At 44.7% G+C, this 27,798-nt stretch overlaps 1 protein-coding gene across 13 annotated transcripts in view; it reads right to left on the bottom strand.

The window, feature by feature from the left end:
• Positions 1 to 27,798, bottom strand: part of LOC146683697 (triple functional domain protein) — a 78,916-nt gene that overhangs the window by 12,293 nt on the left and 38,825 nt on the right. For 5 of the 13 annotated variants that reach the window (XM_085446797.1, XM_085446800.1, XM_085446795.1 and 2 more), the window contains exons 5-41: positions 26,090 to 26,282; positions 22,417 to 22,521; positions 21,998 to 22,194; positions 21,471 to 21,711; positions 20,630 to 20,752; positions 19,619 to 19,810; positions 16,835 to 16,966; positions 16,494 to 16,724; positions 15,702 to 15,824; positions 14,210 to 14,401; positions 13,604 to 13,773; positions 11,367 to 11,541; positions 10,306 to 10,501; positions 9,652 to 9,818; positions 9,409 to 9,528; positions 9,123 to 9,314; positions 8,896 to 9,045; positions 8,674 to 8,788; positions 7,220 to 7,335; positions 7,015 to 7,137; positions 6,727 to 6,921; positions 6,525 to 6,643; positions 5,785 to 5,851; positions 5,519 to 5,628; positions 5,342 to 5,411; positions 4,811 to 4,900; positions 4,635 to 4,727; positions 4,429 to 4,540; positions 4,127 to 4,317; positions 3,889 to 3,990; positions 2,821 to 2,850; positions 2,158 to 2,300; positions 1,951 to 2,050; positions 1,593 to 1,836; positions 882 to 1,004; positions 481 to 674; positions 227 to 397 (exon numbers count right to left, since the gene is read on the bottom strand). In XM_085446797.1, coding sequence (XP_085302923.1) covers positions 227 to 397; positions 481 to 674; positions 882 to 1,004; positions 1,593 to 1,836; positions 1,951 to 2,050; positions 2,158 to 2,300; positions 2,821 to 2,850; positions 3,889 to 3,990; positions 4,127 to 4,317; positions 4,429 to 4,540; positions 4,635 to 4,727; positions 4,811 to 4,900; positions 5,342 to 5,411; positions 5,519 to 5,628; positions 5,785 to 5,851; positions 6,525 to 6,643; positions 6,727 to 6,921; positions 7,015 to 7,137; positions 7,220 to 7,335; positions 8,674 to 8,788; positions 8,896 to 9,045; positions 9,123 to 9,314; positions 9,409 to 9,528; positions 9,652 to 9,818; positions 10,306 to 10,501; positions 11,367 to 11,541; positions 13,604 to 13,773; positions 14,210 to 14,401; positions 15,702 to 15,824; positions 16,494 to 16,724; positions 16,835 to 16,966; positions 19,619 to 19,810; positions 20,630 to 20,752; positions 21,471 to 21,711; positions 21,998 to 22,194; positions 22,417 to 22,521; positions 26,090 to 26,282 — 5,407 coding nt within the window. Of the gene's footprint in view, positions 1 to 226; positions 398 to 480; positions 675 to 881; positions 1,005 to 1,592; positions 1,837 to 1,950; positions 2,051 to 2,157; positions 2,301 to 2,820; positions 2,851 to 3,888; positions 3,991 to 4,126; positions 4,318 to 4,428; positions 4,541 to 4,634; positions 4,728 to 4,810; positions 4,901 to 5,341; positions 5,412 to 5,518; positions 5,629 to 5,784; positions 5,852 to 6,524; positions 6,644 to 6,726; positions 6,922 to 7,014; positions 7,138 to 7,219; positions 7,336 to 8,673; positions 8,789 to 8,895; positions 9,046 to 9,122; positions 9,315 to 9,408; positions 9,529 to 9,651; positions 9,819 to 10,305; positions 10,502 to 11,366; positions 11,542 to 13,603; positions 13,774 to 14,209; positions 14,402 to 15,701; positions 15,825 to 16,493; positions 16,725 to 16,834; positions 16,967 to 19,618; positions 19,811 to 20,629; positions 20,753 to 21,470; positions 21,712 to 21,997; positions 22,195 to 22,416; positions 22,522 to 26,089; positions 26,283 to 27,393; positions 27,470 to 27,798 lie in introns of those variants that run through there. The other 8 variants (XM_085446796.1, XM_085446798.1, XM_085446805.1 and 5 more) reach the window with 4 other exon arrangements.

The raw sequence follows: 27,798 nt of genomic DNA, 5'->3' as shown, positions 1-27,798 counted from the left end.
TTCTAACACTTATAAATACTGAAGACAAAATCTGTGTGACTCCATTTGTCTACCAGAAGTTCAGAACACAAAGCACGCTGGCAATTTCCAGATCAACACAATCCTAAAAAGCAAGCCTCACAACACGATTCTTCATGCCCTTTCTTGACCTACAATCTTAAAGAATGATGTGAGCTGATTACATCTGGTCCCCGGTCCCCCGCTGTAACGCCCCAACTCTCCTCACCTTGTCATCCTGTGAGTCTGGCTGCAGCAAGCTATGCTGCTGGATGGCCATAGGTGGAGGCAGAGGTACTGAGTCTGCACCCTCCTCGCCCTCCTCCTCTCCGCAGCTCTGCATTCCCGAAGAACTGGACTTGGACAGCGTACCGCTCGATAGGCCCTCGTTACGAACCCTCTGCAAAACACGAGGACGACAAAGCACCATTTAACTCTCTTGTAACAGGTTTGAGGAGTGTCAAGCGTTCTGCATCCACCCACCTCCTCCAAAGTTTCATCCTGAGGCGTAGCAGCACTGTCGTCCGAGTCTTTCTGAGAGCCTATCGTCATCTCTCCGCTCTTCCTCACCTCACGGCTCTTCTTGTGCTTGTGGGCCAGCTTCTTCACGTGGCCATCTGCCTTACCGCTGCTTAGCCGTCGCACCGGGCTGGTCAGCCACTTCCGTAGCGTGTTACCTAAGAAACCAAAACACACGCACAAAGCACAGGTTAAAGTTAATTCACCGGAACTGCAGCGAACAGTTAAAAACTCTGGATTTTATCTACAACTACAGTTGACAGCTTCATCACTTTGTTCCTCAGTTTGAAATTTAAAATACTTTGTACTTTTTTTTTTAAACAGATTTTTTTCAAAGCCTTTCAAATAAAGGTTGGCGATCTCACCTGGTCGTTTAGGCCCCGGGGAGGTGTGGGAGCCGATGCCGTGACCGGGCTGCAGCGTAGCAGAGGAACCTGGCATGATGGAGTCATTGCTGCACACTGACAGTGTGTCTGTGAAATACAGAGCTGTAAGTGAAAACAAGCCCTGTGATGCCAGTTCCAGAAATGAGACCAAAAACAACAGCTGTACTCAAAAAAGACAAGAAACAATACAGTCATCTGTAAAGTTAAAGCATATTTTTTAAATATTATTAATTTTTGTAGATGGCAAATCAGAATGTGAAGGCCGAGAAAATTCATTTTAGTGGAAGAACATCATCTGATTTTGAATATGATGCCAGCAATATGTTCCAAAAACATCTGGACACTGAGGAGACCAAATGTTGCAGCTTTCTAAGTGAAATGCTTAGAAAAGGCCAGGATTTCAGCTGCTAACCAGCCTGCGTCCCAGACCCTTTACTGCAGAGCCAATGTGTGTAATATGTGCAGTGCATGGTTAATAAGACAGTTCTTCTCTGAAATCATCATCATAATCATCAGCACAAGCTAGATAGCAGCATCTGTCCCCAAAACAGTATATAGTTATTCAGCATTAACGGTGCCTTCAGAAATATGAGTGTTTCCATGGCAACATGGATGCAAGCTTGGATTTTCTACACTTCATCATATCAGTGACTTTTTGCCAGTGAAGCAAATTAGGTTACATTTTTGTACCTTTGTGATTGAAGATGCCTTCCATCTCCATGGAGGACCTGGAATGGGCGATGCAGAGCATAGAGCAGGGCACCAGGCCCTCCTGGGCAGGAGAGCGGTCTGTGGTCCTGACCAGGCACCAGTCTGGTTTGTCGTGACAGCGCTCCAGGACCTCCACAGTCTGACCCCGCCGCACCGTCAGCTCGTTGCTGTTGCTGGCCATAAAGTCGTGTATGACCACAGTCAGCTCACAGCCGCCGGAGAGCTGTGGAAGACGAGACCATCACTGAGACCTTTGCTCCAGATGACATTTGTTTTTAAAGCTCATAATTGCAGAAGGTCTGGGCATCATTTCTGAGCTCTGTGTGTGTGTTCTCACCTTGTCGCTGTCCAGTGTGTTCTGAGAGGTGCGTGATGCCAGAGAGATGGTGTCTGGTTGGCTGCTGCCTTCACCCTGACTGTCCAGGTCCTCTCCATCCCTAGCGGGAGCACACACGATCAATAAAAGGTTTCTTCCCTTCTTGTATAAAAACAGTGAGATAAACTTCCTGTTCATAGATTAATCCCCATTTAGAGCTGTGTTTACCTTCGTCCCTTGTGGTGCTTGGTGGTGGCTGTTTTGGGAATATGAATGGGTTCTTTAAGTGCTCCTCTCAGGTGAATGGTGCGCTCTTGGATCACCTCTCTGATGTGTTTGATCCAGTCTTGCTTGTTCTCAATGCTGGATGCCTGTTATCGGCAGTCAATCATTGTCAAGAAGGCAAAGCTTGTCAAAAAATCCTCAATTTGAATTCTTGATTCACACATATCTGATCTCTTAATACGTTACAAAGCCTTTATTTCACATATACATTTTACTCAGGTTCTCTCTGCCTGTAAATGCCTAACACAGTGGCTTCCCTGCATTTATTTTGTACAGCCACTGCAACAGCTCTCAGAGATGAAGAACCACTTCCTCAACACCACCCACCATCTGAATAATCTGAGTTAAAGTGGATGTTACTTAATGTATTAGTCATACAAACATGAACAGTGAACAGTCAGTGTTTAGGTTTACTTTACTACCCTCATTTGGGAATCACCGTTATTGATTATTTTGTACCTTTCAGGTCTGAAGATGTGATATTGCTAAGGTTACAGCGGCTTGATGCTAAAGCTCAAATATGCTGCTTTAACCCATTACACTAAGCTAACTTTAAGACTTTTGAAAAATGGTTGAGGGCTGTGTTGTGGGATTGTTTGTACTCACCATGGCTCCATGTTTGGATCCCTGACTTAGCTTTGAATTTAAAATATAAAAAAGGGAATTTCACTGGTTTGCTTTTAGAAGGTGTACAGGACATTTTACAAGCTGACAGAATGATTTGAAATGATAGAAGTGCACAACACTGACATTTTGGTTTGACAGTATAATGAAGGCCAATAAAATGCCTAGTGAATAGTAATGGATAGTGTGTGTGTGTGTGTGTGTGTGTGTGTGTGTGGTTAGTAACAAGACACACCTAATTTACAATACACATAACACATGACTGCTTCTCAGTGGTTAGTCTGGGAGTCGGTGTGTATTTATGTTGAAATGCTCAGTACTGAACGTGCTAGGACTCTGGCTTCATGCTGGTCCAACAGCTGACAAGTTTTAATCCATCTGTGACACTACTCAGCAGGAAGAAGTCTTACATGGGTGATACGATATTTAGAAAAATTAATTAAAAACTTCAACAGTGGCTGTAAATCATTATTAAAATATATATTTTGTGGTAGAGAAGGATAGCTAAGTCGCTGCTTTGATAAAGCAGCAGCGAGTCAGGCTGGGCGATTGTGGGCGTTCAGGGGCTGAATCAGCATCACCAGCGTTGGTGGAAGCATGTCGGCCCACATAGAGAATTAGAGATACAAACATCCACAGAAAACACAGCCCCAGATATACACATGTGTGCCATGTTTTGTTAACAGATGGAACAAAAGCAGAAATCTAACCAGGCTGGAAGACGAGAAGGAAGGAGGAGACAGAAGAGTGACTACAGAAAGCTTCTCAGCCACCCTGAAGCTGCTCATGCATTTAAACAGGACAGAAGAGAGGACAGTAGAGATAAGAAGAAGAATAGAAAAGGTCTGAATGTGGAGAGGAAACTGGGTTAGACCAATATTTATGCTTTCAGCACACTCACATGGAAGATTCACGTATTTTCAATGCTAGTATTTGGACTTTATTGAGACCAAATTACTCATCAGATTTGCTTCAGGAAGCTATATTGGTCCAACCCAAGAGGAGGAGTCTGCGAAGCAAGGAGGAGGAGGAGGAGGAGGAGTGTTTTACCTTGAGTACAATCTTGTTGTCAGAGGTCGGGGTGCGTCCCACCCATAGAGCAAACTTACAGGGGTCTCCTTCAACGTGTTCAGTCACCCCTAACTCTGATGTCTGCAAGGAAGAGTAATATGAGAAAACGTCAACTTTACTTTGCGACTGTCAAATGATTTAAATTTTTGTAACTGTGTAAAGTTCTGAGGTTTCCATAATCACAAAAATGCTCCTGACTTCATCATCGTGTACTTACAAAGAGTTTGCTCTTATAGATGTATTTGCTCCGGCCATTTGAGTCTTTGACCTCCTTGCTGAAAACAAGAGACATCTCAAAGAGGAAGAGGTGGCGCTCTCGTCCCTTTCGGATCAGAGTCTTTGGATCCCAGACCTGGAATGAATCCTGGAGAATGAGCTCACCCTGCGACTCGATGTTTTCATCAAAACCTGGAGAAAAAGGCCAGAGGATGACTTGATGAAAAATCATTAAAGAATAAACACACAGAGGTTTGCTGTGAAATTATAGCTAATAGTACAAATACGTGATCAATGTCTGACCTTCCAGCATTGAGAGGTGCATGGCATCGTTGGCTTTCTTGGGAACACTGAGCATCACCTCCAGGCCGTCCTTGATCTCTCCTTTACCTTCTTCGCAGCACGTCAACAACTCCTAAACAGGACGCGGGCACAGAAACCATGACAACAGGAACCATGGAGATGCTCAATACAAGCATCTTGTTGTTTTTTTCGCTGTGGTGGCTTACCTTCAGCAGGAGCTGATACTTGGTGATTCTCTGCACTGGCTTGATCAGATAGGATGAGATGGAGTTGGCCAGTCGGTGCCTCTGTTGAATTTCCTGCCATTAACAGAGGAGAACAGTGAGGTGACTGTACGTGACTGACATTCAGTCTCATCTCAGTGATCAAAGGTGGTACTCACATCAAAGTAGTTGCCAGCATGCTCCAGTATGAGCTGGGTGGAGTCCGGCTTGTTCTTACAGTAGTTCACATACATCTGGAACTTATCAGCCTTGACCAAGAAAGAAACAGATGACAATGAAAAATTAATACCCATCAGATCTCAGCTTATGAACCATTTTTCTTACTTCCAGAAATATTAAAGGGACCATTGATGCTCATTTCCAGCTCCATTTTTTAAATTTGTGGACACTGCTGGGAATATGTCTGCAGAGCCACTGTTCAAAATAACCTTAATTTATGTTTCTCTTTCTGAAACAAGCCTTTTGCTTTTTGCTTTAAGCCAGCCTTCTTTTGATTGGCTACTCCTTGTAAACAAAAGGTTAGAAGAGCAGGTGGGTGGGGCTTCTGTGCTAACAGCCAGAGCTATGTTCCTGACATGACATCATACTGAGCCAGGAGTAGAAAAAAGCTCATATGCATTACTTAGAAATCTAAATGCACACGTACACAGTACAAAATACATTTCTCTGTAAGACACAATAATACATACCCATGTGACGAAGCAATGCCCAACATCCTCTGGTAGCTGCTCATATTTCTCCAACTCTTTGAGGAAGATGCTGATTGAAAGAAAAAAGAAAGAGAGACAGAACCATGAGATACCAGAAGAAAAGATTAGAGCTTTCTCTAAAAATGAAAAATAGTGGAAGGAGGACACGTTTCTTACTTATGGTGGAATTCATAAAGGTCTTGCATGTTTCCAAAGATGATGTGCTCCTTGTTGAGGATCCCTGGAGGAATCTCCTCCACTCCACTGGTCATCTCCCACAGGTAGGTCTGCAATGGAGGAAAGAGGAGATCATAACTATAAGAATAATAATGGTTTTATTTTTCATAGTAGGATTCTGAAAGATTTTTAAATTTAGTTGAAAAGTTGTTGCACAACTCTGCACTAAGCAGGTTAACAGTGGTGGGTTGACAAGTTGAACTTACATCCATGCACTCCCGCAGGTCTCGCACGTAGGCTTTCTCTGTCTGAATCAGCTCTGCCATGATGAACCTGAACACACACAAAACACACAGCGACACAAATTAGCAATTTTCATATCATCCTTGTTCACGCGGTGATAAATCAGCAGCTCCCTTTCAGCCTGTCGACTTCAACCATTTACATTAATGAACGATGACTTATGGGCCATAAGACGTGGTCATAAAGCAAGCCATGAATGACGGAAATCATGCTTGTGATTTGTGCCGCTCATATAAAAATGATGCAGGCGCTTTTTCCTGGACTGTGTCCGTCCACTCATTTGTTCTGAGCCACAGCTCGATGGTTCAGTCTGCAGTTTTTGTGCTGGCACAGCAGAGAGGAGGCCGGACGGAGGAGCGTAAATCAAGCAGGTTCATTATGTATATACATTTACACTGAGCTCCTCTTCCAGCTATTGACCAGGTTCAGTGCTGACACTGCTGTGGACAGGGACACTGGCAGGTAACCTGCTCATAGTCTGTTAACTCTGAGTGCTTTGCAGTAATAAAACATTTTTCAACAAGTGGGAAAAAATGTTGCTGACGTACAACAAAGACGGTTCACACGAGGAGCTTTTAACTACTAGCTAAACAATTCTTCAGGTATAACCTGGAGCACTTGCCAATTTGCTAAATAAGAATTATTCTTCATCTATTAATTTTTCTGTTTTTCTGATATTATAAAGCAGGAGGTGGTAACATACTCCTTTCTGCGTGCAGATTTGCGTTTCTCCTCATTCAGCTCATGGGCGGCAGCATCCCTCAGCTTGACCTCTGACCCTGGAGCCGTGGCTGGGATGATGTCCAACTGGAGATCCTTGCTCTGACACGGAGAGAAGCAAAGTGAAAGTTTAGGTTTCGGGGTACAGAGCGAGCAGCTGCCTAGCAAAAAACCTGAGCACTCACCGCCTTGTTGGAGTCGGAGGAGATGCCCAGAGCTTTCTCAAGACTGCAGCGGTACTTGTCCATGCGCAGCGAAAAGTCTCGATAGCGCTTGTCCACAGCTGTCACCCATTTTTTGATCTCCCCTGCATGACTGTGGCCTTTCTCGCAGAAACCATCGGCCAGCTGGATCAGCAGCTTAACGCGCTCCTTAGTTTGCTAAGAAGGAGAGAAACAGAGCCAATGTGGTCCTGACGCACATGCATGCAAAGATCAACACAAGGTTTCTGTGTGCACGTTCGCGAGCCCAACCTTGGCTGTGATGTGGAATTCCTCATGTTCCTTCAGCAGCTCCTGCGTGTGATGGATACTCGAGCCTGTGGATGTGTGTGTGGACAGGTAAAACTCCCCGGTGTCGTGAATCCACTCCAGAGCCTTAAAAACACACAGAGGATGTTTGTCATAAGTAGAGTGTGTAGATGTGTCGCTGTAAAATTGCAGCGTGCGCTTTGCGTACCTGTTTGGCGCTCCGTTCAAACACCACGTACTGCTGGCATTGATCCAGCCTGCGTTTCTTCATCGTCCAGAAGTGGAGAACGCGGTTCTCTCTTTGCAGTAGCTCATTAAGGATGTCTACACGCAAAACAGGGAGAAAGAGATTTAAGCCAAAAGGTAAGAACCTTCCTGCAGCCACAGTGCAAAGTGTAAGAACCATTTTGCTCAAACTCCCCTCGCTATGATTTGGCTCAGTGTTCGTCACCACAGCTCTGCTGCAGGGTCAGGTTTTCCCAGCACCACCGGCGGTGTTCCAAACATGTTTGTAAGTAATCTTTACTTACACTGTGCTCCTACTTCAAACGTTAGGAGCCAGTAGTTTTGATCATTTATCGGTTATCGGAGTCTTTCAGAGTGTTTGACTCCATCATGTTTTAGTTCCTATATTTTCTTAGATGTTTTTTCATTTGAATACTTTTTAATATTTTTTTTCAATTCGGTTTAGTTTCAGTTCGTTTCTAGAGTGAATTAAACTGTTTCTGTTTGTTTACTGTTCTTAATCCTGAACTTTTCTTAATTCTAATATGAAGGAACAAACACAGACTGAACCAGCAGCCATGTAACAGATTATTTTCTGCCACTGACAGAATTATTTTTTTTTAAACAATGGTGGAAAAATCTGAAGGAGGTCCGTCTTCAGACAGATGACTGACTGCACGAGTGAATTATTCACAGTTACTATAACATTAAATAATTCACATGTAACAATATCAACAAAGGTGCAGGCAGCACCGTCGATCGATCTCTTTCAGAACCGAACATTAAACATAAACTGTAGAATCTTCCCACCACGGTGCCATCCTATTACAGCGTCACATCTACAGGAGCTGCGCAGCACTGTTTTTGTCAGCAGAGAGCTCGTGACGATTATGCGCTCGGCGACATCGCTCTGTGACTTGTTGCAACAGTGCCATCCTACTACAACATCACAGTGGTGTTCTTGTATTTAGTTGCTTTTATTTAGTACTTTTACCCCTAAAGTGAATCTAGTACAGCTGCTCAACTGTGAACTGGCTCCAGTGATCTCAGTGCTCAGTGTAGAAGCAGAGGTAAGGTTCAGCCTCTGGAATCAAATCAAATAAGTACAACGTCTCTGCAGCAACCTCCCACGATGCATCAACGGCTCAAACGAGCACACAGTTTAAATCTCTGTTAGTTCAAATTTGTCTGTTTATGGTGTTTTAGTGCCTCCACTTCAACTGCAGGGGAAACATTCATTTTCTTTTAGTGTCAATGCGAGAAGTGAGCGCACAGTTGGTGTGCATCTCATGTCTTACGCAGCGCTATTAAATATGTGTCAATGTGAATTCAAATGAAAGGTAAAACAAACTTTTGCTGGACTTTATCAAAACGAGGGCTAACGAGGCTGTTGATTAGAAAGTCTGCATGATGTTAAACGTGCCTTCTTATACTCACTTTTGACCTGCTGTTCTGGTGCTTTGACGTGGCTCAGCATCCCGGGCATGTTAACACTGTTCCTGTGCATGTACTTGAGGAAGACATCCGCATTTCTCCTTGCCAGCGTGCACGCCTAATTAAAACGTAAAACACGCACAGTAAGATCAGAAGTGTGAGTTAAAGCTTTGCTCCGCTCTGATTCTGACTCATACTCTGTGTGTGTGGGAGTGTGTGTGTTACTTTTAGGAAGGCCTCCTTCTGCTCCAGGTGCTTGCTGATCATGGGGGTGACGTGGTCTGTTTCACAGTTGGGTCCCAGTTTGTCAGCTCCTCCACACCAGTCCTCCTCTCTCTTGTACTCTTGCTCCAAGCTCTCCAACACGCTGCACACCTGTTGAGAGAAACGTGCAGTCAGTTGTGTTTGTGTGGACTGTCGAGGAGACGGTAAAGCTAACTCTTCTCTCATACCTGTTCAGAGGTCTTGTAGAAGGCGACAGAGGCATTGACAAGCTTGAGTCGGTCCTCCATCTTCAGCATGAGCTGTTGCCAGTGTGAAGCCACGCTCTCGGCACAGTCTCTGATCAGGTCCATGTCGTAGTGGTTGGCCTGAAGCAGAGCCTCCGCTTTCTGCTGAACCTGCAGGGCACTCTGGTGTGTTTTCTGCAGAAAGGGGAAAGATCAGGATTACAGTTAGTCAAAGAAGAGGAGAAATCTAGCTTCAAACGGGCTGATGGGATAACACAAACTCTGTTACCTCAATAGCATGCTGAAATTGTTCGTGTTCCCTCTGCAGCTGCTCAGCTTCCTGCAGGGAGCTGGCTGTTATCAGACCAGCGTTTAGCATCGACTCGCCATTACGAATCCAACCCAGAACCTGTAAGAGAGACAGAGAGAGCTTTTTCCTCACAGAACTTGCAGATTTCTTGGTATTCTGGCGTTTGAACCTGTTTAACCTGCAGATGGTGCCTTGCTGCAGGTATGTGACCAGGCATTTTACCTGCTTGACTTCTGCCTGCAGGTGTCTCAGCTGGACACACTGCTCCAGGTGTCTGCGGTGCTGCTCAGCTGCTAAATCGAGCTCTTGCTGCTTTTCATGAAGAAACTCCAGCAAGTCCTGAACCCGCGTGGCCATGTCCACATCCCGATCGCACAGCAGCTCCACACCTGGATGGAAGACGCGTAACCGTATAAGACTTGGTGTGGAGGAGCAAGTCAAATAACTTTCCCGACAGTCTTAATTATCAGTCACGTGTGCATCAATTCAAACTCATGTTTAATACACGTGGCATGGCGCAACCATTCCTTGTGCCGTTTTACAGAGCACCTATTAGCATGTGAGATCACAGGTGAGTTATTATGGTTAGTGAGTGGGTGCCTCTCATCACAAACGCTGACTGAATCTGACCCGCGACACCTACACAGCATCAATATTAAAACTAAGGTAGCCAACACAGAAATCTGTGCAGCAGCAGCCAACATGAGCTACATCCTGACTACACCCTCAGATGGAAGATGACAGAGGTCTGAGGGAGGCCACCGGGCGACAGTCAAACACCTCCACAGGTTTACTTTACAGCACTTAAGGGCAGATGAAGAACTGGTAATAAGAAAATGTCTAAAAAAAATAATGGAGTCTGAGGAGTGGACTCACCGGAGGCCTGGACTTCGTTGACATACTGCAGCAGCTCCTGGCCCTGGTGGATCACATCGAAGGTGAGGTTGTTCATGGTCAAGGCCTTGTCAGCGTGGTGCTGGAGCCTCTGCTCGGCCAGCGTCAGGTCCTCCGTGTCAAAGTCATTCATCTGACCTGTCAGCTCCTCGTTCCACGACTCCAGGTCAGAGATGATCTGAGGAGGGAAGAGATTGAATTTAAAGGAAGCGTAGTATAGAGTAGCTTTAGTGAGTCACGAGTCTGTGAGATTGCTGCACTAAGGCACAATGCTGCGTGGGTAGATGTTTTTCATACAAATTACACGCATTATTCTTCCAATATCATTAATTCTAAATGAAAAATACTTTTGCATTTAAACGTGTGAACAGCACATTTTCACTTATACATTATACAGAAGCACAGGCTGTTCGATTCTGTGTCCACACGCAACCGTCTTTGTACTTGAAGCACCCGTGACCTCATTTTCAGAGCTATCGAGGGATTATTGTTGCTTAGCTACAAAAATCGGTTTCTAGTGCTTCTGCATTCCTTCTTTGTGGACATCAGGTCTCTACAGTTTGCTTAAGACTGTTTAAACATTCTTATAATGGCAGATAACTGGGCTGTCACTGAGAACAGTTCAATTCTCCTCCACCCGTCTTGACAGTGTTTGATGTCCTAATTTCCTCCCCTTTCTTTGAATGTTTACCTCTTGAAAGCCTACTAGGAGTAAGCACTGACGCTCTTTTATGAACGGAGCAGTTTGTGTCACATTTCAGACCTTGCTTCTCAAATAAAATGACTGGGTTTGCATCAGCAGTTAGCAAAGGTAGTCTAACCTTGGAAAAAATACACAAACTATTCTAACGATCATTAGAATAGTCAATAATTTGTAATTTAGGGTACGGGGGAGGTATTCAAATGTCTGATGAGAGAGAAGTGACACTGATCAGTTGTAGCTGAACCATTTACAGCTAAAAGTGCAGTGAGTGAGGCTGAACTGAGAGTTTCTTTCGTATAAACAGCTTCCTGTGGAAACAAATCCACCTATGAGGACTCACATCAATGGCATCCCTCTCAAAGATGCGGAGCTGCAGGAAGAGCTCCAGTTTGATCTTCCTCTCCTGGAAGAGCTCCTCCATCTGTGCCTGGGCTTCATCCAGCTGCTGGAGGACGCTCTCGATGTGGTTGATGGAGCTGTTGTGGGGCGTCTTGTTGCTGGAGATGGCGGAGTCCCTGCAACACAAATGCACAAACGGCTATTAAACCATGTGATGAAGTGCTGACCATAAAAACAAGGGACGCAGAGCAGCTTTAAAGGGACACCGCAGCACAACAGGGAGAACCATTGTGCCGATATACTGTCTTATATCAGGATTTGGTTCAGCCAAATCACAAGCAGCTGCCCCTTTATGTTTTCCTTCTTCTGATTGGCTGTCCCTCTTAAACAGGAGGGTTGAATGACTCCCGAGTGAGACTTCTGTGCCAGTTATGTTTGTAAGGGGACAATATTTGGGATGTCCGCTCACTTACACCACACAGAGCAGAAGAAACTGAGACGCTGTATTTGAGGAATTACATATTCAATGCACATATTAAAACTGTGGGCATGTTTAATAGGAGCACCCAGCATCGTGACAGACTCCCTCTGTCCTTCATTTTTGTGACAATATATTGAGTGTTTGAAATCCTGCAGCCTGTCAGCAATCTTAAATGGATTTCATTACTTAATGAGAAAGATTTCTAGTCCATAACACAGCACTGGAGCCAAAATAGCAACATATATTTTACTGTTTCACCACAAAGGAAAACTGAAGTCGTGCATTTAAGCCATCGAGCTGGGATCTTCATAAAGTAAGACAAAACATTAAACCTGCACAGAAGTGTTAATGCGAATATTAAATTGAATAAACAAATCAGACGACCCTCTGTGAGCAAGCACTTGGCAACAGTGGAAAGGAAAAACTCCCGTTTAACAGGAAGAAAAATCCGGCAGAACCAAAACCACAATCAGAGCCGTGACTGGTTGAGAGTGGGGGGAGGGAGACGGGACAAAAGAGAGATTAGAGGTGTCTGAACACATTGAGAGTGAAACTGGATCATGGGAAGCCCCCAGCAGCCTAGAACTATTACAGTGTAACTTGGGGGGGTTAGTGTCACCTGAAAAGCACAGACAGCATCTGTGTCCCGATCCCAAACTGGGAGCTGGTTCCACAAAATTACAGAAGCTCCTCATCTCTTTTTAAAGAGAAGGACTATTGCATATTTTCAGGGATTTTAGAGCTAGAAAAAATAATAATGAATACGTATTTATTACAAGAGGTGAATGAATGAATTAATAAATACAAATTAGTGGCAACTGTGGACCCAGTCCCAGCCTTTCACAGCTCTCACTCTCAACCAGATGCCAATCGTTCAAATTTATAAAGAATTAAAACGGCCTAAATCGCTCCGAAGCGCACATGTCGCGTGGGCAACGGGGTCTGCAAAGATGCATATATTTTTGTTTGAGAAGAGAGAGAGAAAATGAAGCAGCTCATACACATTCTGACTCATCAGTCTCACAGATACAACAGTTTTGGGGAGGCTAAATATGAGCAAGCAAAGAATCGGAGGTCAGGTGTGTTCTGATTGGCCGATCGCATTGGTTAATCTGTGCAGCGGGTGCACTCCTAGTCCTGCGCACACTCGTTAGCAGAAGGTGTGTGGAGTTACAGTTGCCTCCTGGGGAGAGTGTCACACCATTGGACACGCATTTTTAAAAGCAGTGTTATGTAAGACTTCACCGTGGAGCCAATACACCGTGGAGAGCGAGCAAAGAGAGAAAGAAAGAGGAAAAAACTGGGGGGGGGGGGGACTGGAACGTCCTCTGCATAAAAATAAAGCTGGATAATGAGGGTCAACTGAATCCTCTTCTCCAACACCTCCTCCTTGCCTCTCAGCTTTGTCGCTTTTCACGCACTGCCATTAACGTCTTCAAAATGACACATATTGAATATTTTGCGCTTTCGCCACAAATTTGAATTCCAAACTCATCCCCGGTTAAATTAACCTGCCAAAACTACAACTGAGAGAGACACGGGACGAGTACTATTACATAAGGAGACATGAGTTTTTTCTTCCCTCCTTGTCTTGACACGTTTTAATATCCCTGCATATACGTGGGCAGAACATGTGCACCATTATCTGTTACTAGTAGCTGAACGGATTTTAAGGATCGGTTGGATTGCATTACTTTTGCATCAGAACATCTTTGTTTTGAGAGTCCATACTCGAAATACAATCTCATTTGCACTACCTGAGCTGCTGGATGAGGTCCTCTCCCTCCTTGATGACGTTGACGGTGACCTGCAGCGTGGTCTGCTGCTGCTGGCCGAAGCGCTTGATCAGATCCTGGACGGCCTCCACAGACTCGGCATAAACGTCGTCCAGCAGCTCCTTCTGGAGCTCCTCCAGCCATGTCCACAACTAGAAGAAGGGTCAGATTTTTTAGAAATCTTATTCAGTTTGATTGCAGGTAAACTAGTCTAATGGTTTATCCACTGGGTTTCTGGTAAGTCTCATACACTGCATATACATGAGCCTGTGTGACACCTCTTTTTTGTTAACACTCGTGTTCTCACCCTGACCACAGGACAGGATCCGGCATACATTAATCACCTTTTTCTGTATTACAAATGGCGATTATCAGAACCTAAAGGGAGGACAGTATAGTTACTGACCGAGTCCTCTCACCAGTTTGAACAACGTTAATTGCGCTCTGACTAAGTCCATTAAACACAAAATATAAACATTTCACCTGGTAATTATTTCCCTCTTGCTCAGAGAGCCCTGTGAAAGCTCTCAACCACACACACACGCAGCCCACCATCCACTTCAACGTTATGTCATCCCTCCTGCCCACCTCTTTGACGTGCGTGTGGAAGGCGACAGACATGTCCAGCAGGACTTTGCGCTGCTCCACGCGGCGAACAAAGTCTTGGATCCTGTCTTCGAGCTGGTGGGCGGCCTGGTAGATCTCCTCTGGGTCGCACTCTCCTGTCTGGGCCAGCTGCTCGGCCGCCTCCAGCAGCTTGTCTGCATTGGTGTACGTATTCTACACCGAGGCCGGAGGTAAAGGGGGAGACGGATTAGCTGAAGAAGGCAGTGTAAAACAAGCGCAATGCAGTTCGAAGATGGGCAGAGAGAGAGAGAGAGAGAGATCGTACAGGCAGAGACAAAAATAAAAAACAGGATATGAAGACGTGTATACTGATTAAATCAGTGACAGCAGAGCTTCACAGAAATAGGTAGTGAAAGGAAACATACAGACAGCGGGTGAAGGGGATATACAAAGAAAGGTGCAGAAGCAAACGGAAACAAATGGCTGTGTTACGGTGGGACGTCAACAAGTTGTTGATATTTTTTGGTTAAAGTTAATGAGGCTGTCGGAGTATTCTACACTACTAGTGTGGAAATATAAAAGGATTACAGCTGTAACAAATGCAAAACATAGTATTTTTAAGTATATGCAAGTAATATTTTACATGCTTGCTGTATAAATATAGTATGCAGTAACTGAAGGTGTTAGATAAATATATGCAAGCAAAGAGTAGGAACACAGATGTAGCAGGTGCACACCACTTCTTAGTGTTTATATAAACAGATAAAAAAATAAAAATAAAAAACCAGTACAGTTAATACAACATCTCAACCATATATGGCAGTATAACCCAAACTGAAGAGTCACGGGGTAAGCTGGCATTAAGACATTTTTACTGCAAACAGCTGCACATGCAGATGCAAGTCTGTGTGTGCAGCAGGTGTCTACACATTACTTTGGGTGAAATTGTTAAAAACCTACTAAGAGCTTATCTAGTTTGTAAAATTATTTTAATCAACTAAAATCAAGGCAAGAACCTGACCTTGGCCAAACACCTTCACAAAATGCTGGGAATGCGTTAACTTTTACTTGGGACAAATACTGTTCATAAAAAACTATTTAGAAAATAGAGTTAAGCTAACACTGAAACTAATAAAACCAACAATGTCAAACAATAAAACCTAGAAACTAGTCTTTATAAACAAAAACTAAAGTATCTCTGCTAGCTTGAATAGCTAATATTTTACATTAACAAATTAAAGCTAATAAGCTTTAGCATAGCCGAGATTTGCTAACCCTCACTGCACCTTTACTTTTTTTCCATTTTTTCCCCCAATGAGTCAGAGTGTCTTTCACTAATAGTGAAATGCCCAAAGATTGTAAATTAATATAATAACATGGAGACACAACAGAGTAGAAAACATTACAGTGGCAAAAGAAGAAGAAAAACAGCACACAGAAACAATACAAACACCAGCAATGCAGTGACTGGTGCACTGGTTTAAACCTGACAAAAGGCCAGGAATCAAGCTACCTGTGCCACTTCCTCAAAGTCTTCATGGCGTTTCTGGAGAGCTCTGGCTCGGTGGAGAGACTTTCCCACCCCTGTGTGTTTGCTGAGGAAGGCCTCGCCATGGTTTTCTATCCAGTCCAAAACCTGTGCAAAGACCACATTACCCACTGTGAAACGTATAACACCACAAGGGGGCGCTCTGACGTGGTATTACTGCCACAAGTGTTAATGATGAAACCTGTACATGAGTGCAAAGGAATGGCAGAAATAACCATGAGCGCGGTTAACAGGAGCCACAGCACGGAGTCTTTCTTTGCACACTCCCCTCTGTGCACTTTGTCCTTCTTAGGATGAACAGCATCTGCATGGCCATATGACCCAATTCAGTTGCCATAGCAATAGTTGCCATGTCAACACACTGAGGAATGCCTATGATTTTTGGACAGTGTGCAGCGGTATTGTCATGTTGGGACCATTTGATTACAGTATGCAAGCTTTTATTCTGCAGAAAGCCTTTTTATTTCAGGCCTTCATCCAGTGCTCCTATCCACAGCGACATGTGAGGACTGAACGTGCATCGTCCCAGCAAATAACTCAAGGACATGTCGATAGGAAACATGCCTGCGGTTGCAATCAAACCCTCTATTAAGTGTAGTATTCATCTAGCCATAAGCCTAGCCTGCTATTTTCAAATTAATGTCTAACCCTGGCAATTAAGCTCGGTCCTTGGAATTGCAGTGTGCTCGAACAAATGCGCGCATGCATGAAGGTATAAACAAAAATACACGCAGTAAACTGGAAACGTGTGCGTACCTGCTGGACGTCCTGCTGAAACACGCAGAGCTGCAGGCGCTGGTGCAGACGCACTTTACGGTGCTGCCAGATGTTTTCCAGCTGTCTCTGGTGATGCAGCACCTCGTGGATGATGTCCAGGACGTGGTGCACCGCCTTAGAGTAGTTTGCCGTTGCCGTCAGTGAATCGGCACTGCCTGGGGTCAAAGGTCGCTGCAGCTTGTCCAGCAGAGTTTTGCCATCTTGACTCACCTGAGGTTAGAAAATGTTTTGAACTCTATGTGAATCGGAAAGATAAATGCCACTAAAGCTAATTCTGCCCTCTGGACAGCAGACTAACTCCATCGTGTGTGTGAACTTGCCTCCGAGTAAGCAGCTGTGATGTGCTCGTACAGGCCTTGGTGATGGTGGATGGCATCTTCGAGGTCTTGTAACTCAGAAGGCAAGTCCACCTCGCCACATGCCTTACACCAGGAGTCCACATTACTCATGTACTGCAGCGAGAGGAGAAGCATAGTTCACATGACACACTGGTGGTTTATACAGTGGGGCAAAAAAGTATTTAGTCAGCCACCGATTGTGCAAGTTCCCCCACCTAAAATGATGACAGAGGTCAGTAATTTGCACCAGAGGTACACTTCAACTGTGAGAGACAGAATGTGAAAAAAAAATCCATGAATCCACATGGTAGGATTTGTAAAGAATTTATTGGTAAATCAGGGTGGAAAATAAGTATTTGGTCAATAACAAAAATACAACTCAATACTTTGTAACATAACCTTTGTTGGCAATAACAGAGGTCAAACGTTTACTATAGGTCTTTACCAGGTTTGCACACACAGTAGCTGGTATTTTGGCCCATTCCTCCATGCAGATCTTCTCGAGAGCAGTGATGTTTTGGGGCTGTCGCCGAGCAACACGGACTTTCAACTCCCGCCACAGATTTTCTATGGGGTTGAGGTCTGGAGACTGGCTAGGCCACTCCAGGACTTTCAAATGCTTCTTACGGAGCCACTCCTTTGTTGCCCGGGCGGTGTGTTTTGGATCATTGTCATGTTGGAAGACCCAGCCTCGTTTCATCTTCAAAGTTCTCACTGATGGAAGGAGGTTTTGGCTCAAAATCTCACGATACATGGCCCCATTCATTCTGTCCTTAACACGGATCAGTCGTCCTGTCCCCTTGGCAGAAAAACAGCCCCATAGCATGATGTTTCCACCCCCATGCTTCACAGTAGGTATGGTGTTCTTGGGATGCAACTCAGTATTCTTCTTCCTCCAAACACGACGAGTTGAGTTTATACCAAAAAGTTCTACTTTGGTTTCATCTGACCACATGACATTCTCCCAATCCTCTGCTGTATCATCCATGTGCTCTCTGGCAAACTTCAGACGGGCCTGGACATGCACTGGCTTCAGCAGCGGAACACGTCTGGCACTGCGGGATTTGATTCCCTGCCGTTGTAGTGTGTTACTGATGGTGACCTTTGTTACTTTGGTCCCAGCTCTCTGCAGGTCATTCACCAGGTCCCCCCGTGTGGTTCTGGGATCTTTGCTCACCGTTCTCATGATCATTTTGACCCCACGGGATGAGATCTTGCGTGGAGCCCCAGATCGTGGGAGATTATCAGTGGTCTTGTATGTCTTCCATTTTCTGATGATTGCTCCCACAGTTGATTTTTTCACACCAAGCTGCTTGCCTATTGTAGATTCACTCTTCCCAGTCTGGTGCAGGTCTACAATACTTTTCCTGGTGTCCTTCGAAAGCTCTTTGGTCTTGGCCATGGCGGAGTTTGGAGTCTGACTGTTTGAGGCTGTGGACAGGTGTCTTTTATACAGATGATGAGTTCAAACAGGTGCCATTCATACAGGTAACGAGTGGGGGACAGAAAAGCTTCTTACAGAAGAGGTTACAGGTCTGTGAGAGCCAGAGATTTTCCTTGTTTGAGGTGACCAAATACTTATTTTCCACCCAGATTTACGAATAAATTCTTTACAAATCCTACCATGTGAATTCATGGATTTTTTTTTCACATTCTGTCTCTCACAGTTGAAGTGTACCTCTGGTGCAAATTACTGACCTCTGTCATCATTTTAGGTGGGGGAACTTGCACAATCGGTGGCTGACTAAATACTTTTTTGCCCCACTGTACATCTGTGCGCTCTTCCCAGGGGTCAGAAACAGCAGAGCATAGAAAGACATCGCCTGGGTGTAAACCTGCAGAAATCATCTTTTGCCCATGAGATCTATTAGAAGAATTATCTATAGCTGAACCTGCTGTTCATTGGCCTGTGGTGACTTCCTAGAAGCTTCCTGTACCCCCCTGTAGGAGTGATGGGTGAAAACATAACAATCATTAAGATTGACCTCTGGGAAATATCTCCATCTTAATGATTTGCCTTTTAAACACCTCTCACATGATAATTGGAATCACATACAGAAGAGAAGCTTGTTTTAAGTCTTTGTTCTCTTCATGTATGTGTGGAGTGGAAAAACCTCTGGGAACAAAATGCCCTTTTCTATTTCATCTTACAAACATGAAAGGCTGGTCTGATGACGGCAGCATTCCAGGTCGGAAAAGTCGCACCGCCCATGTTCCCTGGCTGTTATTCTGCTTGTGTACTTTTTAAGGCCATGAATCATTCCATAGTGGCCAGACTAATGAGCTCGGGCAAAAATACCAGCACGCACGCACGCACGCACGCACACACACACACACACACACACACGAAATGTATGTGCTAGTGTTTATTCAATTAAGCCAAATGGGTACTTTACAATCCAAAAAGTGTGCACGTGTGTATTCATTTGCATTCATTACAAAAGGTCAACACCTCGGCTACCTGAACAGCACATCAGCACGAGGTTTACCGATTGGTTCCCACTGAACCAGTGTTCAAGGACTAGTTAAGACTTTTGAGAAACAAGCTACTTATCATAAGAGCTAAAAATTGATAGGGTTGAGCTTAATTACTAAAGTGAGGGTACAGGATCTATTCTTTTTTGACATTTCCATTCATTTATAAAGAAAACAATTAAAGCATGAGTCCAGCATTTTTCAAATCACAACATTAAAGGCTCAAACGATAAATTCTAACAGATTCAGTCCATGAACATTTCTTGCCATTTACCAAACCGTCACACTCACCTGGTCACATTTCTGATGGAAACTGGCTGACATCTCTAACAGCGTGCTACGTTCATCCAATGCGGCGGCGAACGCCTTCCACTCCTGCTCCAACTGACTTGAGATCTGCTTGATCTGCTGGGAAGCGTAGTGACCCGACTCCAGCAGCCGGTTCCCCACGGACATGATCCGGTTGATGTTGACGTACACATTCTGTACAGGACGATGAGGAAGAAAGGCGCGAAATGGCAGAATATTTTCAATCACTAATTCATAAAGAAGCAAAAACTTGGTCTAACATCCGAGGCCACAGGTACGTGCAGACGAGAGAGGAACTGAGAGGAGGAACCAAAAGAAGGTTTAAAGCGGTATATTATTGTGAGAATGGGTCGTTCTGCACATTGAGCATGTTTACTTCAGGTACTCAGGTATATTTTTAAGGTAAAGCTTCCACGATTACTCAATTTACATTATAACATCGGTATTAGGTCACACGGCTGCACATTACCCAGAAAATAATGCACATATTTTTGTGTTTTTATTTCTGAAATACCAATAAATAGTTTTTTTGTTTAAAAAAAGTATTTTTTTCCATATGCAAAAAAAGACATAAAAGTGCCTTAGACGTGAAAACACGGTTAATACATCATCGTTTAATAAGTGAATAGGCCAGAGAAAATGGCAAACTGAGGAGCTTAAGACACTATTGGTCTGCTACTGTTTCTTTCTCATCCGTGAGCAGAAACCCTCAGCGGCTGGATTGATTCCTCGTCTCAGCAGTTTCATAATGGTTATGTAAGGCGGACTGTGGATAGAGAATAGGATTACTTAATACCTGGTTGTGTTGCTCCTAACATGGAGAAAATGTGCAAGCGCACGGAAGCGCAGGCTGCTCTAAACAAACACTCAAACCCAGCAGTAGAGCTTGACACTAAGTGCAATAACTATATTATTATACAGTGCAGGGCACCGACTTGAGTCCAAGTGGGAAGAAAAGCATTATCTCCTGCTGCGAATCAGTGTGTGTCTCACCATGCAGTTCATGGCGAAGTGGCTGTGCTGGGTTTGCAGCTCCACAGCATGGGGGTGGTTGTTGCCGATCTCTGTGTAGCCTGCCAGGAACAAACCCTTGTTGTGCATGATCCAGTCGAACATCTGAAGCATGACGACAAATACACACACAGAGAAAAAATATCAATAAAAAAAATGAAAGCACAGACACACAAGGGTTGGGTTCATTACTAACTCCTGCAGATTGTTGCAAGAACAGGCACAAACAGCTGGGACTGAGCCGTGTGGGCAAACCTGAGCGTGTTTGCTCACTGCTGCAGTGTTCGAACATCTATCCAGGCCAGCATACAGAGAAATGGACTGCCTCTATTAAGAGCATCCTCTCTGGCTCTCTTAGAGAACAACTTGTGGCCTATGGTGTCCTAGCAACAAGCTCCTACTACTGCAGTGTATCCAAGACTGCAGCTCGCTCTGTGTTGCTGCAACCTGCTATTTTATTCTACTCACTCCAACACAGATCTGTGCATTTCTCTCCCTGTCTCTTCTTATTTTGTGACGCAGCTGTCATCGCCCGAGCCGTCTGTGTGGCAGCCAGAGTAGGTGGCGGTGCACCCGAGTGAGCTAGCCTCCATCTTCCCGCCTCTCACGGTGGAGGAGGGCAAACCTGTTTAGTGTTTAAGATCCCGAGGGCTCGACTACAGTACACGAGGTCTTCGCAAACAGCATCAGTCGATGCTTCTCAGTGTGTGTAATTGCATTTTTTTTTAAATATGTATATTGGCATTTGTGTGCCCTGCAGTGATCACCAGCTCTGGTTATAGATTATCACTACATCACAGCTCACAGAGAACCAGCCACAGACCTTCTCTGCATCCTGCTCGAACAGGCGCAGCTGGAAACACTGATCCAGTTGGAGCTTGCGGACGTGCCACGCCTGGTGGAGGTGCTGCCGGGTGGAGTGCAGCTTGTCCAGCAGCTGGGTGATGCGCGGCACCAGGCCTTGGGTGTCCGCGTTGCACACTCCACTGCCGCTACTGCTGCTGCCGCCGCTGCTGCCATTGCGATTGGAGAAAGACTCGCTGCTCTGAATGCGCTGGAGCAATCTGGAAACAGATTTGATGTTTGCATTAACATCAAAGACTTTTTGCTACTGTTTCAGTCAAGCTAGCCTCCGTTGTTAACTGATAACCCCAAAAAGGAGAAAAAAAGGGGGGAAAAAAGAGCACTGCCCAAACTCTTGATCACGCTCCAACCTGTTGCCCTGTCCATCTTTCATACAAATGATCTGGATTCACATACACAACCAGAACTAAGACTTAAAAACAGGCATTTCTGATACATTATATATGATATATAGAAAGATGCAAAACCACTGTTTTGTTTTTTTACCTTTGCCCTTCAGTGTCCAGTTCCTCTATAGGAGCTTTAATGACTTTCTTCTTCAGTGTGGCGTGCTCTTCTATCATCCGTCTGGCTCCTTCCAGGTCTTGGGGAAAGTCTTTCCTTGACACGGTTTCCTGCATCTCTTCTAGTCGAGCCAGCATTTGGGTAGCATGGCCAGAGAAATCCTCAAATGCTACACGCACCTGGACGGAAACACCAGCAAACAAAAAAAAAAAACCACTGAGTTATGGTGACCCACTTATGGGCAGTTTGGTTGACTGTCTTAAGAAGGAAACAATCAGATCAGAAAGAAGAATAATCCTGTGTCCACTTGTGTCTTAATCATCCGATTTGGACATCACTGGGGATTTGGGGGATCTTGGCACAGACAGTCTGAAGTGACAGGACGGCTGAGCTGATCGTACCTCTATCCACTCTTCGTGGTTGTAGTCCAGGCTGCCGTCAAAGTCTGCTGTCAGCTGAGAGGGGTCCACCACTTTCGTCAAGCCTTCGAGTGACACCATGGTGGTCTAGTGGAGCGAGAAGCAAAGAACGAGGGTTTAAAGGAGGGAGTTCAGGTGGACACTTGAGTGGTAAATGCTTCTAATCTTTCACCTTCTGCTGTGTTTCGTTGCTGAAAAGTACGATTTTTATTTACTCACAGAAAAGACAACGCGGAGATCGCGGAGCTTCTGCTGAAGGTCACATAGAGATGTGACCTTCAGCAGAAGCTCCGCGATTAATAACATTGAGATGCTGCTAATTTAAGAACACTTCTCCCCCATCTACCAAAGAGATCCTCCCCAAACCAAAATGTTGTCTTTGAGACTTCAAAACTCAGAACTAAACCTTTAACAGCCTGCCGCAACGTTTCTTTGCCTCCTTGATGTTAGACTTAAGTGAATTTCAAATCCCCAGCATGATATCAATTTCAGTGATACGCCGAGGAAAAGTCTCCCTGTGTTGCCTGTGTTTCCACCTCCGCACAAAACACCCCCACACACATGGCCAGAGATGGATGGAGTCGGAGCGATCGCTTGGATAGGCTTTGTGTAGGCCAAACAATGCAGAGATGCACTGTTGTCCTTGGGTAAAAAAGCACAGCGGCTCTTGCCAGGGAAAAATACTGATGCTGCCGCGTTCGCTATTGTACCGATTTGTACTCTGCTGAATGGAGCGATAGTCGGCCAGGGACGTTTGGGTAGCATTTTATGCTTGTGCTGAACTGTGCCATTTATCAACAATCGAACGGAAAAAAGAGAGATTGCGACCGGCTCTCTGAGCTTTGCTTTCTTTGTGTATGAACTGATGACAAAAAGGGAGGAACATGTCCTACTTCTGGTTTCTATTGCACAAAGCGAGAGAAAAATCCTTGATGCACACACTGAATGCTGGACGCTCACACACATACGCAACTGTAGTCCTAGCAACAGCCCTATATCAATTTTGCATGAAGAGTGCAAGATGAAAACTTCTGAAATCTTAATAAAACATAAAGCATGGACAGGGGGGATGAAGCCTGCACATGAATGCACATGCACGCTATCCAATCAATGCTTGTGCGGCATGACAGACCGGTGCATGGATAACTATAACGTTCCCTGTGGCTATTCTTCCTATTAAAAGATCAATATGATATAATGAGACTACAGTGAGGTCGTGTTCATACACGTGTGAGCAATCACAGTAAATTTCCACACTTGTGCGTTCTCCTACGTAGCTATAATCAGAAGCTAGAGGGGAAAATTTCCACTCCGTATCAGAAAAACGCACTGCATAAAAAACCAATAAAGACAACACAGGAGCTTATGCCAACCCAAGTTTCACCACAACAAATGAGAGCTGATGATCATCGTAGTAAGCAAGGCTGGCTAATGACAGATCAAACAGGGGGAGGGGAATTGTTATTCCGCTCTCATCAGAAGACATTTACTACACAGGCTTGTAATCTGATGAAGTCGAGAGCTCCGCTGGTGCACATTTCAGTGTCGAGTTGATGACGACGAAATGGTCAGAGGGTAAAAAATAAGCCTGTTCGTGTGAACGCATCACTTAATTAGCTGTGAAAATGCCTTCTATCGCTTGACTGACAGCATAACGAATACTCGTCCTCGTGATCTGCAGCGAGCCGTTTTTGGGTTCGATGTGATGAAATGTTTTTCCCTATGGCAGACAGCTGGCTGGTGGTGTACGCACCCAAAGCAGCGGGGAGAGGAAAATAATGAAATGTGCTGACAATGAGCAGCTCGGGGGTGTGGAGGGAGGGGCGGCGGCAGAGCGGTTGTTATCACAGCTCAGCTGACAGCAAATTGGAGGGAGGTGAGGGTGGGGGCTTTTTAAAATGCTTTTGTGACGAGTTCCTTTAAAATGCCAAATGTAAAACTGATACGCTTGACAACAGGCAGCTGTGAGATATATATGCTCACATATCAACTGCAACAGTTCCCTTAAATCAGGGATGTCAAACTCATTTTACATTGTGGGAAACGTACCGCCCACTCTGAGCTTCAGTGGGCCGGGCTGGTGTAAAGAAGTTATTTTAACATAAAAAGAAGGGCAAAATAACACATCTCTATGGCAGAAAACAGGAACTTTCTTACTTTTAATTGTTTACAACTTATTAACTTTGGTCTAGTATGAATGGTGATGGGGGAGGTCCTTATCAGCAGAAAAAAGCAACAAAATACAGTTAAAAGTCCAAAATTGATGCCCTCCTTCACACTTCCCAAAGTCAACCAGTGAGCCGGACTGGAGTCTTTGGCGATCTGGTCCGATTCTGGTCCCGCTCCCCTGAGCTTTATGTTTAACGCCCTCGTCCTAAACCTTCCTTGCTTTAAAGACCGATAGAAATCGTTAGATAATAATTTTTAATCCTTCTGAGGATTAAGGTGATGTACACTGGATGAAAAAGGTACTTTCGGCATGTAGATGGATACTTTCATTTATCCGAGCTCAGCAGTAAGAGTTCACCGGGCAAGGTCTGTGTCTCCAACCGTGGATCTTTTGGATGTAAGGTAAACGTTTAACCACTATGCTGTGGACACGACGATGACGACATAGAAACATCTGTTTATTTCACAGTGTTGCAAAACTGTGTACACCAGTGTTTATTTCATCATTTGGATGGATTGTTTTCCACTTTAAAATGCAAAATTTTAAATGTAGAACAAGTCCTTTGTATGTAGTCATTATATTATTTGACAGAAAATGTACTATACTGTTACTTTTAGCACAATCGGGGTATGAGATTTTGGTCATCCAGCCCTGCCACCTACTAAACCCTCTCGCTCTTATTTTGAAAGCTCAGTCTCTGCTAAACATCCAACACCTGCCGACAGTCAAACAGACTCAAACTCCACCAGCTTGGACTGCAGCTGGTGACGCCAGTCCTTGTTCTTTTGGGGCCACTTTAACCAGAACCTGCAGCAGGTGGAGGTCTGCTCCGTGCGCCGCTACGCCAAGCTCACCGACCGAGGCTGCACAGCAGAACGAGCATTAGCAGCTGCAGTCCAAGAAGGCGAGACTCCCTGGAGAGGCAGCTGATTATTGCGAATGTTATTGCTTATCGCATAACGTTTATTAGAGGGAGGGAAAAAAATGTAATGAAATTCTGGACAAATTCTGAGTGAGAATTTAGTTGACGGCAATATTGTTTCCCCCTGTTATTTATTATTCCCCTTTGCACCAGGGAAATAAAATCTTCATTTAAAAAACAAAAAGAAAAAACAAATTAACCCGTTTTAAAGTCTTTAAGCTCTTGATTGATAAACTAGAGCAAAACTGATGCCACACACTCGATAACTACCATCTTGTTAGGTGATTTCAGTCAACATGGCTGATATCTGCTCATATTTGGATGATAAAGCGCCGCATCACCAGTGTGAATAGTACAACCCCTCCACAAACAGAGTCCGAGTCTTTAAATCTAACAGTGTTAAGATCACTGATTAATCTGGCAGTGCGAAACAAACCAGAACCTGTTATTTCAATGAAAATCACTGTCTGTTGCTTCTATTCACTCAACAGCTTCCAAAGCTATTTTTGAGTAAGACATCAAAATATTCTATCACTGCCTCGAACACTGGCTCAACATCCTACCTCGAATTCAAACTTGGAGCTGCCGAAGTTGGTCCTCTGCTTCTGCCAGAAGTTGTCCGGTTTGATGATGAGCGCGACGTGGATGCAGGACGGGAACGACTCCTGCAGGATCTTCAGCAGAGGCTTGATGCTGTCCCACTTGGAGCCACGCATGTCAACAATGACCGTGAAGCCATGTTTACACACCTCCTCGCTGGGATGGACAGAGGATGGAGGTCGGCGGGAGTGGGAGGAATTAAAGAGAAGAGATGGGGGGGTGGGCATGGGGTGGGTGGGGGGAAGGGGGCCAAGAGAGATTGGTGAGAGTTTAATCCGGAGAGAGAGAGATGACAGTCGTGGGAAAGGATGAAAGAGGGATGATGGAGAGGAAAGGACAGATGGAAGAAGGAAGAATAGAGAAGAAGAGGAAAGAGAACCAAAACAAACAGTGAGATGACGCATTTTCTATACTGTGAGAAGCCTACGCAGCAAATCCCACACACACACCCACGCACCCCTATGCACACACAGTCACACACACACACCCACACGTACGCAGAAACCTGCGACGAATGAATCACAAACGCATATATGCATACATATATATGTATATATATAAAAATACAGTTCAGTCCGTTTGTGCATCAGCAGCCTCTTCCCCCTGTGGTGCTCTGCTCTGACCATCATCATCTTTATTATCGCTGCACAAGCTTGCATACACGCACTGAAGCTGAAACCTGTCACAGTTATCTGACATGCCACAACAAACAGAATTTGTCTTTAGGATTCAGAATATTTTGCAGCTCATCTGCCATCTGTCCGTTTCCATGTCATTCCAACCACAACTACTTTATTCAATCCACAAACTCAGATCGCTGCGTTCCCTTCTAGTATGTCATCGTGTTGTTTAAAAAAATAATAATAAAAAATACATCACTTTAAAATCTTTCCATCACTGCATCCCTAAATACCTCCATCCTTTCCCAAACCTCTCTCCCTCCCTCTCTCGGTGGAACAGCTTGTCGCTACACACACAGTGTGCAGCGATGTGCAGATGTTCCCTTTCACAAACACAGGGATGCCAAAAACCCCAAAGTTAAGAAAGATGTGCAAGATGTGACACGATGACGTGAGGTTTTCAAAGCCCGAAATTCAACTTGGAGTCTAATTTAAAAAAAGCAAAAAAAAAAAGCAAACATAATGTTATGGAGGTGAGTGTAGATGAAGAGGGTGGATGCTTTTGAGAGATACGCAAGGAGGAGAAGAAGAAGCAGCATGCCGGGTCAAAAAAGGAAGGAGAAGGAGGCGGATGAGCGACGCTTTACCTGGGAGGTGAGGAGCTGCTCGCCTACAGGAACTGCTGCTGCACTGCCTCGGCTACTGCGACACTTTGTTTTGCTTTCATACACTCCCTCCCTCCCTCCCTCACACACACACCTCCTCACACATGCGCTCTCCATCTCTGTCAGCTTTAATCCTTCCACCCTCTGCCCATCTCAGCAGCCTCCTCTCTCTCTCTGTTTAAACCTCTTTCCTGTTTTTCCCTCTCCATTTCTTTTTCTGTTGCATGTCGCCTCTGTTAGCTCCAGGCTTCTCTTCTCTGTCTCAGCATCTCACCATCTTTAGAAGCGATTTCTGGCAGCCGAGAAGCTGCAGCAAGATAACTGCTCCTGAATTATTACGCTCTCCGTTCCTATCACATGCTCATCTCAGCCCTCTCACGTGTTCGC

Source organism: Copadichromis virginalis, linkage group LG22, assembly GCF_057382275.1.
Source record: "Copadichromis virginalis isolate Kocher_CV1m ecotype Utaka linkage group LG22, C_Virginalis_male_GT1.1, whole genome shotgun sequence".
In the NCBI taxonomy this organism is placed as follows: Eukaryota; Metazoa; Chordata; class Actinopteri; order Cichliformes; family Cichlidae; genus Copadichromis; species Copadichromis virginalis.
This window is presented reverse-complemented; position numbering and strand designations above follow the sequence as displayed.